Consider the following 12,121-nt stretch of genomic DNA (forward strand, 5'->3'; position numbering starts at 1 on the left):
CCCATACACTTGAGACGGTAGATACTGAGCCTACGTTTATTGCAAAGAATTCTGTGACAGCAGCAGCAATTTCAGTAGAGTAAAGTGAAGTAGGTTGAATGCACCTAATGGGAAGCGCCCTGGTCGCCGATACAAGGATGGTCAAGATAGGTTGACAGCCATAAGTACCAATGATGGTCAGCTAGAGTACTGGGCAGATATTTAATTGATTGTCCCCACTGTAATACCTCTTCAGATGCTGTTGCGTAAACTAAGAATGTGGCTTAGCTTCTACAAGGTTTGCACAGATGACTGAACTTATTTTAGTGGACCGGTGCTTGAATGTAAAAGAACATGTTATTATAGTCCCACACAACTCCACCCAATGCACAGTTGGTGGTCTCCACACTTTCGGAGTTACAAACAGTCCCTAGAAAGAGATTTGGGGGTGCTGTGGTATTTCAAACCCAGTCTCGTTCTTTATATTGACACAGACAATCTATGCACCAAGAGAAAAGACACTTTACATTTAAAAGTGCTTTATTTCAACATTTCCATCCTTTTACTTAGCACATGTAAAATAACCACAGCATATTATTAAAACAGCACTAGTGCATGTTGCTTACAATGAAAGTAATATGAACATTTCTCCCATAGTGGAAATGTCTTCTGGCAACCTGACAGCCAAAAGACTACTTGTATCCACCATACTATGAGAGCATGGAGTAGCTGAACTTGCATCTAAAGTTTCTTAGGACAAAGTAACGCACTGCAACACATACATCAATAATCTGTAGTTATCAGGAGCCTGAGAGAGTGTTCTCTCGAAGGGAAAGCAAACAGCTGGACTCAGCTCCTCTCAGACTTGGCTCGGTATCCGCTCTCCGTTTAAGACGGGATGTTGCAGCTGATGGGAATCTGCCAGTCTCTGTCAGGATCTTCTGTGCGATAATTTTGGGCAAAGGACCTCTTCAATCTAATGGCGTCTTGATGAATCTTTTACACTGTTGATCACTGATTTTATCTGATATAGAGAATTTGTGAGGAATTTCTGACCTAACTTGTGCATCAATATGCTAGTTTTATGCGCATTAATATTTACAAATATTGTAAACGTACGTCAATTCAGATTACATTATTTATGTTGCGTCTGTTAGCTGACCTTGAAACATAGACAACAAGAAGCTTGCTCCAGACTGATTTCGCATTAGTGGTTCTTATCGATGTCACAGTCTGCATGATTTGAAACTTAACAGGTTCTTGGAAAGATATGGACAGACGGCATCTATGTCAAAGTTAGACATGCCGAGGACCATGCAGAAAATGGAGTCTTGGTCGGCTCAAAATGGAATCTGGCCTTACTGGCTTTACGTCAATGCCAGCACGAGACCATTGTACATGTATTTGTCATATACAGAGGAGTAAAAGGAATAAGCCTCGGCCTCATTCTTCAGCTCATACCACACATTCAGTTGTCCATCTGTCTCAATCATTTTAGTGAACTACGCTGACAGAAAGCTTCAGGGGTTAGAGCTGTCTACAGTGGGGTGTGTTGTTAGGTTGGAACCCCCCCACGTAACATATGTGTTGGTATGTTGCTATAGCATACATAATGGCTGTCGAAGAACTCTGGGATTCCATAAGCATTTATTTATATGTACAATTGGACATAGGTTTAAACATAGTGTCTTATGAATTAAAAGAGCTGCGCCTAATGCATAGGAGCTGTAGGAAGCATGATAATTAAAATGTCCCTATCATCCTGCAATATTATATGCTTATTGAAATCTATGCGGAGCTGTTGTATTAGAGATGTTTCCATGTTATTGCATTCAAGGTATGTCAGGATTAATTGCCCCTCCTTGTGGTAGCTCAACCCTCCAGTATTACATGTCATCATGTTAATGACACGTGCCATGTGCATTTGTCTTCTTATGTGTGTAAGCAGGAACATTCGTGCATAGTGGCTTCAAGACACGATGAATAAATGTAGTGGGGTTGCCCAGTGTAAGATCAGCTAACCTAATAGTCACAGGCCGGTGAGAACTTCCCAGAACATGTCCCCTCCCCTCGCTCACACTGCATTCCACACTCACTGACCTCCCATTGCTCCCCCTAAGCAAGAACATAGAGGAGTAGCACATAGATAATGCTCTGACCACAGCAAACCCAGCCAGAGGTAAAAGAAAGCAAGTAATCACTGCACAATGCAAATGTCACTACTTTATGTAAAGAGAGACAGGCACATTCCATGTCACCTTAAAAATATAGTTTTATTGATATAGAGTTATAATAGCCCGTAAAGATAACAGCAGTCAGGCTAACTGCTCAGGAAGTCTCAGGGTTCAGGGCTGGCAAGCCATCTTGTTTCAAGCTTGGAGCGGTTTCCTCCTGTATCCTGCACCTGACGCCAGTGTTCACTCTATCACTTGTTCACCCTGTTGTTTCCTTTCATGATCCCTCACTCATTGCTCTGTATCTTGATGGTTGTTACGGCATTTGCCATGGTAAACTTGGCAGTGGCGGTTTCCCCACATGGGCGCTGGGGCTCTGCCCCCTTTATTCTGTTCTGCAAAACAGATTTTCCTTTATTGAAGAAAAAATATTTAAATCTACTTTATGGGTTCTGAAACAATAGGTGAGCTTTAGGGCAGTGCTTGAAATAACTGTCAGTGGAACACTGATCTAGCAGGTCTCTCCTGCACCTTCGCAGCTGTCTCAGTGAGGCTTGCATCGAATACTATTTGCCGGCTGATAAGTTCACAGCCCTGTAGGCTGTGAGGTCATCAGCTCGGCAAAATCATTGCCTCCTGCGCTAAGCTCCACCCCCTGATGACATGAGTGGAAAGTTTGTCCCTGGGCGTTTTTGACTGAAGCCCTGCAGCTCTAGGGGCATCGTGTCCATCAGGCACTGGAGCAAAGCCACCCCGCCCTTTTCCTGTTTGTCACAGGGTGCCTGGATCATCAAGCCTTACTAACCCCCCCCCACCCTGTGACCAGTTGTGAGGGGGTGGGGTTAGAGGCCGAAGGCAGCAAGCCGAGCCCTGGAATCTGCGCAGTTTGCGAGTTTTGAAGACAAACTGTTGAGGTTCCTGTGTCACTGCACGTCGCTGAGAGGAGGTGCACTGAAAAAGGTCAGAGAGGTTTGTCTAATGATTTTTTTCATAGCCGAGCGAGCCCAGAGATGGGAAGATAAAAGGGCAATACAGATTTATTTTGCACATCAAGCGAGCCCCAAAGCAGGAGGACTTCATCTTTTTATTTATTCCCTGGCACTGGTTATTTCCACCAGAAAAGTGTGAATATGTGGCTAGTTATCTCCACGATCTCTCTGAATACAGAGCAGCTAGTCCAGCACGGCGGTAGTAAGCGCTATACAAATACAATTTATTATCTTGCTGTGTCAGTAGACAGGATGCTCTGGCACAATTATATCAGCAGCGTCTTGCATGTACTTTCAGTTTGGAGCGCCCATATATGCGCATTCCATTATGTGCTGAGTATTTTCTCCTCTCCCATGGTCATGTATGCTGGCATTTATTTCCTGTTTCCACCATTCCGCCAGTGAAATAGATTTCAATAATTAGAAAAAAACACCATCCCACAAGAGAAGGGTTATAATTGTCTGGGTGCCTCCAGAATGACCTGAAACCTTTTGACTGCTGTATGTTTATGCTTGTCTCAAAGTCAATATATGTGGGCCTGTCAAGCTTTTCTATTGCATTTTAAAAGATTAATGGCACTGCCCTGATGAAATGTTAAATGGCTGTGTATGTGTTTTCGAATTACATGATTTGTAATTCTTTCACCACATCGCTTTAAAGAGCCAAATAGATGAACTGGGCTAAACAAGTCACATATGCGTGCAAAATGTTGTTTCCTTTGGGAATAATTTTAAAAGGGCTAGCTATATTACACTTTTTTGACCTGTGGATCTGTCTGACCCATGGAAGATGTCATAAAAGTACCCAGCACCAAGCACGTGCAGGGAGGCCTGTACAGGACTATTCTGGTACCACTGGTGCTGACTAAAATCAACAATTTAAATAACAAAACAAAAATAGAAGAGGTCAAAGATGTTTGGTGCTGGGTACTTTTATGATTTGTGCAAACTTTACAGCCTGCATGCATCTTTAGCCTATGCTTACTCATGCTTGATAACTAATGGAAAATGTATGGCTTCATTTTACGCCCCACCATTTTCAAATCTTAGCAGCCGCCACTGAAACTTGGTGAACCTCATAGCCACATGGTGCAACCTGGGTACAACAGGCAGAGTGTGGCTGGGTACAGCATGGCATAATTGACACCTGAGGGTGTAACAAGCTTTTTAGCATCTGTAAATGCTTTCCTGGCCTCCTGGAAGGCAAGTGTGAAGCCTAGGTACAGCAAGAGCTTGGTACCTTCATCAAGTTTTAGTGCCTTGTTTCTGTAGCTCAATAAACATGCAATGTTTGGGTCCACGCACCACCATGCTGGCATGGTTCCGGCTACAAGGGCACCACAGGCTACCAACACAGCGCCACTAGCCTACCCCTGCCACACACAGCACTGTGCACCGTCAGTCCAGGGATCAGACAGGCGCCCGACTCTGCTCACATAGATCACAGCTTGTTTGCAGATGTAGTCTGCTCAGCGCCACCGCTGCAGATGCAGCTCACAGATCGTGCCCTGCCAGCACCACAGCCAGCGCGCCAGCATATTGTGAGACCATAAAGCGACACTTCAAGTCAGGCATGTGTAGTGGAGTTGAAGATCTTTGGATTAAACTTGCACGATTTGACGGCTGTTTATGAATGTTTGACAGCCGGGGACTGGCGCTCCCCTATGATAAAGCCATCATGGTTGGTAGTCGGCGATGCCTCCAAAAATAATTTCTCTTTGCCTGTAAATTCAGAGACATAGAAAGTTGATTGGAAATTAGCAAGTTTTACAGCATTTGCAGGAAATAAAGAAATATATGTTGTCTGCTGCCTTTCTTAGACTGTCCCTTCTAATGAAGAACACATGCTCCGTGGCGCGTGGCCGATGTTGACTGTGGTTGTATCAACACGTTCTGTGCTCCTACTGATATTGTTTGCTAGAGAGTGTGCTTAATTTATAGATTGATGAGTGCTGGTGCCCAAAGCTTTGCTCCTAAGCCCCCAGCTGGTGCAATTAAATGCCTGCAATGTAGTCTTGGATCCACCTTGGTCCTGCTACAGACACCAAATCGTAGCTTAGCACAGCTGCAGTCCTAACTTAGGTATAAAATGTGCCACTCCTTTCCATGCAATGTTTGAAATATCAATTTTCAAGAATATGTTGACAAGCACAGTACGCCTGAAAGCAGAATCTTGCAGTATCTTTCATAGGAAGGCATGTGAATTCCACAGGTCGTGATCCAGCAATATGGCGTCAGTTCCTGTACCCTTTCATTCAGTGTTAGCGCTCTAACTGTTTAATAACACTCTTTATACCAAAGTTGCTTGTTATATTATGGGAATCAATTCAAACCAGCATGCCAAGCGTGTGTGCTGAAGGGGTGGAGTGGGGGTGATTCCGCACGTTTGCACGTCGTGCGTCCCCCGCATCAGAATTATCTAAGAGTACAGAATGAAACAACATTACCAGTAGGTAGATAAAGCTGCTCTGTGGTCGAAAGGGTCTGGGCGAGATTATACAAGGAATAGGTATTAGCAGTTTGTGCAGTTCAAGTCAAGAAGGATAGGGTAAGGATTGCAGGACACGGCCATCGTCTTCTCAACAAAATGCTGGTGGGTGTACGGGATCACTGTAGTGTTGAGAAGCCGGTGTGCAATTGATATTTACGAAGAGAGAGGTATGTGCAAAGGGTGCCGCAGCAGTGCTGTGAGTGACGAGCACAAGCAGCTCCTCTCGAGAAGCCTGTGATGGATGAATCATCTCGGGGGCTGGATAAGCTCTTTCTTGATCACCCAAGCGGAGCACCTTGAACGGGAAGTTCCAGATGGCAGTGTCACTGCAGGGTAAGTACAGCAGCATCGCATTCAGTGGGTCCGGTGGGGCAAACTAGGAGCCATTCCTCCACCCAACAGTGTGTCTCAGCTTCTGTCCATCCATTTGTAGCCCCAGCTTGGGAAGGGCGGCACAATGCCTGTCTGGAATGATTCAGGTTATAAATTAGGGGCATATTGATTGCAGCGTACGATTGCATAGTGCATGCAGTGTTACATATCTCACTCTTCTTTGTGCAAACTGTAAACTCTGCTCCCTTTGACTTTTTTCCAGGTGTAGTGTTGGTGCAAAGCAGTGCTCCAGGATTTCAGCCTTGCGACCAGTGTCCGAGGAAGTGTTCCTGAGGATGTTCAACATGCGGGGCACTCCTGCTTGGGGCCCACCCATCACACCTCATTATCCATGTACTGCACTGAAGGGACCAAATGTACAAAGCACATTCAGACCCAGGCTCCTCACAGACCTGAACAAGCACCCCCATGATGTGTGTGGGAACACCATGATGTATGGGTCTGTAGTGGCCATCTGTTTCTGCGCACATCATAAATATGTGCACGTTTCCTGTTTCCAGAGCTGACAGGACTCTTGGAGTACTTGGGGAAGGAGGGGCAGAGGAGGGAAGCAGAGGAAGGAGGACCCTTTGAGGTGGGGAATAATTTACCACTATGTGTCTAGGCTCATGCCTTGGAGTTCTATGAGATGTGAGACCTCATCTGTGGTGTACTTTCGTGTGCGGAACACAATCTAGATGTACTTTTTTTATGAGCTGTGATCAAATGTACTTTGCCAAAATACCTGAGAGCACAAGCAGGTTTTAGTCATAGGTGGAAGATGGCAGGGTAAGTATTTTGGGAAGCATGCAGTGTGAGAACTGTTTTAGCACATCTGGCCTTGGGTGACACTTGAATGAGTTTAGCTCTGTAAGTGAGTGGTACTGGCAGAGATTGATTAGGCCTAATTCATAGGGGCAGTTGGGAGATCCTTCAACATTTCTAGGCTGGGGGATGTTGTCCCTGAACAGAGTTTGCAGCGAGGGGCAGGTGCCATAACCACCTTTGGCATGGAACTGGACAATGGCCTACATAGGTGACACTTGAGTCCACGTGAGAGGGTTGCAATGGAAATGTTTGAGGTTGCATGGGTGGTGTTTGGGGTTGCATAGGAGATGTTTAAGGTTGCATGGGAGGTGTTTGAGGTTGCATGTGGTGGTTACATGGGAGATGTTTGAGGTTGCCTGGGAGATGTTTGAGGTTGCATGGGGAGATGCTTGACCAGGATTCATCCAAGGCTGTGCATTGCATTGGCAGACCGTTAAACAATTTTGTGATTACAGAGCCTGATACCCTGGGGTGTGTTGGCAATGCTAGGTTTAGTGAATGGCTATGCGACTGGTCCAATCCATGGCGGAAGAGCACTGTTCGGTAATATTTGTACAAGTCTAGTTCTGAAGATTGGGTGGATAGTTTTTGAATAAGTGCAACTCCGAGGAACAGACGTCATAGGTGATGTTGTACCGGGACTAGATATGAGAGCAAGACACCTTGTCCTTTTGATGCAGCTGTTTTGGGAAGAGGGTCGGCTTGCATAACCAGCAAACATTTTGCATTTATACAGGTCTAGACCATGAATATGAGAAGCATGGATGACGCATGAGCCGGCCCATGTCTCATCAGAGAGTGATATTGTCTTATTCATATGCGCAGCCCTCAGAAGAATTTGGGATGCTGACATTTTAACAGGTCTGGTTCTTGAGGAGACATAGATATGATTTCAAGAAGTTTAGTTATGAGGAACAGGTGGAGTGGATAACATTTGGTCAGGGCCTCTCTCTGGGGTGGGTGGCACAGACCGCATTTGTATAGACAAGTTACAGGAAGATGGGGAAAAGATTCAGTCCTGAGGAGGGAGCTGCATAGACAGCATTTGAATGAGTGCCTTCTTGTGGAAGAGGCAGCGTGGAATCCCCTTGAACAGTTCTGTGTTGCAAGATCAATCAATATTTCAAGGGGATTGGTACTAGGGAGCTGGCAGCGATGGAAGTGTGTGTGCAGGAGTTTCTCTGACAAGTTGGCAGTGTTTGAAATGAACAGAAGATCCTGGTGATATTGATGACATCAGAACAGATGTAGGATGAAGAGCTGGTGGAGTGGGCAGTGTGCGGCTGGGTCTAAGCACTGATGACAGTAGAGCAGGTTGAGTTCTGAAGAGCCCTGTGGGATAGGCAGTGTGAGAACAGGCCTAGGTTTGAGGTGCAGGTGTCACAGTCTAGGTTCGATGGAGGCATACATCCAGTGCTCTGGAGCCGGTGGCATAAGCAGGGTGTGTCTAGGTCTTAACCTGGACCTCTGCCAGCATTGATGATATTAGAAGATCTCTTGTCTAGTCCTGAGTCTCTGATATGGGCAGAGTTTGAACAGGCTCAGCTTTGAGGAGTGGATGACTTAGGCAGGCTCGGAGGAGCATGTGACATAAGCAGTGTTTGAAGAGGCAGAGGACTGAGAAGCAAAAGGCATAGGCAAGTCTTGCATACTTTTGTGACTTGAACATGTGGTGTGGACAGCATTTTAACAGGTGTAGTCCTAAAGAGAGGGTTGATGAACTTTGAACTGGCGTGTCTCCAATGGGAAGTCTGGATGGGCATTGCTTGAACAGGTCTAATTCTAGGCGGCAGTGGCATCCATAAAACAAGTCTGTTCTTTTGGCGTGGATGGTATGGGTGCAGTCTGAAAGGTATTAGGTCCAGAGCTCTTTTTTGACTAGTTTGCATCAAGAGGAATGAGCGTCATTGAAGACATTCGACCTGATTTGGTCCTGAGGAAGTGCTCCAAGTGCAACCTTTAAATGGGACTAGTTCTGCAAACTATTAGTGTAGATAAAAAAAATAATTCATCTAGCCCTGGGCAAAGTGTAGCATTGGCAATGTTTGAATAGATTTAGGCCAGAGAGTGAATAGAATAGGGCATCTGGAGTATTAAAGAGTGGACATCATTAAAGATGGTTGAACTGGTCTGGTCATGAGGAGAGCGTTGCATGGGGGATGCTTGAACTGGCCTAGATCTGGGGGTGACACAGGTGATGACTGAACAAGTCTACCCCTAGGCTATGGCAGCACAAGCAATGTTGAACCAAATTTTGATATTAGCATTGGGTGGCCTGGACGAGATTTTGCACATGTGTGTATCCTGGGAAAGGATAGCCTAGGCCATGTTTGAATATTTGTGCCATATCTTCTTGTCATATCAGAGAAGGGTGTGTGTGCATGCGTAAGCCTGCATTCGAGCATGTAGCTGACCACTACAGGGCATACGATACTTGGGGTTGTGTATGCCAATTACTTATCAGCTCCTTTAGTGCATGCAGAGGCATGAATGCATCAACCATTCGCACCCCGGGCCTCCACTGGGGTCCTTGCTGTGATGAAGAAAATACAATTGTTGGCTGATCAGGACTTCCCAGGACCCGCTGTCTGGCCTGTAAGTAATCCTGGATCAGATATGTGTGACCTGGAGGTCTTCCCAGTACAGCTGTGTTTGGGTTGTCTTATTCCTCGTGCTACACTTGAGTGCCCATTGTCAAAGAGAGATTTGCAGAGGTTACAGCTTTGGTGAAGTTACAGAAGGGATCTCAGTTCACTGAGTTAACCATACTGAGCTACCCATACTACTATCGCCCCTGCAAACATGCTCTTGAGAACCCTAGATATGCACCAGACACACAGCTGCCCATACCAGGAGCAGGCAGCGAGCAGTTGAGCGGCACTGGGGATGTGGACAAGACACACGGCAGCACCTATGGTCATAGAAGGACAAGAATCTGCATCAGTATTATATTTCTGTTTTTCATATCGTTACTAATGGTTCTTCGGTTGTAGATGTTTATTTCATCAGCTACAGCACCACCTGGATGTTCATCATTCCCAGCCGGAAAGTACACGGTCTTATATTGCGAACATTTACAAAATGTGCCTGAATCGCATCCCTTTTTGTACATCAGGCAGGATGGATGACCACAACAGAGAAAGACCTACTCCACACACAGTGTAGTGCCAGAGTTCACGGGCGGGTCTTCAGCACCTGGGACCTCTACCAGACCAAACTACTCGCTACTCGAAGCAAACTTGGGTGCTTGCCTCCTACTTTCCTGGTAGGGTTGTCCATTCTATACACCGCTCTTCTTGTTTCAGTAATCAATAATGAGCTCTGCAGTGGAGCTCCAGTAAGAACTGTGTTTCACATCACTCCTTCTTGCTTCCACCACTCAAGGTTATCTGTCCCTCTGTTCCTGTCCAGGGACAGGAATCCCACATTTGTTCTGTATCGGGCCGTAGTCCAGAGTTTTAACCTTTTCATCCCAATGATGACCTTCAAAATTTGATTCCTGAGGAATTTGGAGGTTCAGCAGGACAAAGTCAACCATATCACAGAGCAAGACTACTGACCCACACATTATCATTCAGCAACAGAAAGGGTAAAATGTTTAAATAAAAATTAGCTTGTTGCCTTCTTGGTGATGTTTTATGACTTGATAATAATTGAGTAGAAAAAGTTTTCAAGTTAATTCCCATATCACTTATTTAGCAACCAGTGAGGTTTACAGAAATATTGTAGAAAAGTGTAGTCCCTTTTTTGATAGTGTGATTGGGAAAAATCAACTTGGTGAACTTAAGGACCTATCCTAGGGGGGCACTGTTCCCCCAAAAGAATTTTCACTTTTTTCATCTACTTTTTTCAGCCTGTGGTCCGTTGGTCCTTTGACAAGATGGTATTTATAGAGTTTGTCTCTGCCGGAGCATTTTAGATAAAAATTTCCATGGCAAAAATATTGTCCTTAAAACGTATGTATTTTAAGTGAAATTTAAACATTTTTTTAAACAGGGGTGACTTACTATTCTTTGTTCCTTTTTTCCTGGTTACTTCTTTACTTTTTTGAATTTTATTTTCCAGATCTGGCCATTCCCTCTCTCTCTCCTCCTGCTAACAGGAACACGGTTTTAAATTCCACCTGCTAAATGAAAGCAGTTTGTGTGCCAAAGAAAGCAAAGAATGTCCAATAGTTGACAATGGTATTTCAGCAATTTGCTGGTAATTGTTTTTATGTTTTTAGTGGATACTCCACCAGACAAGTTAGTGAGTTTCAGGTTAGTCGGGGTCTTCGACTAACAGTGGTTAGTCGTAGAGCCTGTGACAGCTCTGTAGGCCAAGTTTATCATTGCAAAGTGTAATTTGCAAGAAGAGTTGCACTGTCTAACTCTTTTAGGCCATTTGCTGATCGAGTATGGTGGGTTTCTTTAAATGAGTTCCCTCTTTCGGGAAGGCTGATGTCATGTGGCTTTCTAAAAGGGGAATGCCAGGAGATGACACACTTCCTCTAGTGGGAAATCTGGCAGGCTCAGATCTAAAATTGGTGAAGCAAGTGGGGAGTCTCTCCAAACTTCAGGGGTTCAGAATTTTGATCAGTCAAGTTTCTGAGGTTCATTGACCAGGTTTGGCTTTTGAACTGCTGTGTACACTGGGAAGTGTGCCCTCATGTTCATGATAAGCAAATTCCAGTCTATGCATCCCTGAATGCATTTGGATGTGAAATTCCGTGTTGACCTAGGGTGTACCTCCATAAACTGGATCTGTCCCTGTAGGTCTTCCCTCCAGGCTCATTAGTAGTAGGTCTTCTCAACACAAGGCTCTGGCAACGCTAACCACACTTTACCGAGAGTGTTGTGACTGACACACGTATCTGAAGAAGGGAACCGTTGTCATGAATGTTTTATATATATATATATATATATATATATATATATATATATATATATATATATATATATATATATATAGTGTAGATTCCTTTTGCATATTTTGTACAGCTGTATAGCCTTGAATAAAGGAGAAGTGTCTCCAGTCTGTGTATATCCCTTGGCCTCTGGGGAGTCTTTATTGAGTGCAAGCTCTTGACTGTGGCTGCTTCTAGACCTGTTGGAGTTCAGAGCTTGCGTCACAGGTGGTCTTTTAACCGCCCACTGTTGGTCTACTGTACAGATCAGTTCTGCTGGGTTTTACAAATGCCCAAAGGCTATGTCTAAACTATGTTGTTTTTGTGCAAAATGGCAGAGGGTTAGTAAGTCACTCACGGATCACCTGATTGACGCCCTAGGATGCGCTGCCCTACTGCCCAC

The 12,121-nt window shown here is 44.8% G+C and overlaps 1 protein-coding gene across 1 annotated transcript in view; it reads left to right on the forward strand.

The window, feature by feature from the left end:
• Positions 1–10,814, forward strand: part of ATG9A (autophagy related 9A) — a 131,326-nt gene extending 120,512 nt beyond the window's left edge. The window contains exon 16 of the mRNA XM_069227186.1: positions 6,229–10,814. Coding sequence (XP_069083287.1) covers positions 6,229–6,234 — 6 coding nt within the window. The 3' untranslated portion in view covers positions 6,235–10,814. The remainder of the gene's footprint in view (positions 1–6,228) is intronic.
• The last annotated feature ends 1,307 nt before the right edge of the window (positions 10,815–12,121 follow it).

The sequence above is a fragment of the Pleurodeles waltl genome, chromosome 3_2, assembly GCF_031143425.1.
Source record: "Pleurodeles waltl isolate 20211129_DDA chromosome 3_2, aPleWal1.hap1.20221129, whole genome shotgun sequence".
NCBI classification, from domain to species: domain Eukaryota; kingdom Metazoa; phylum Chordata; class Amphibia; order Caudata; family Salamandridae; genus Pleurodeles; species Pleurodeles waltl.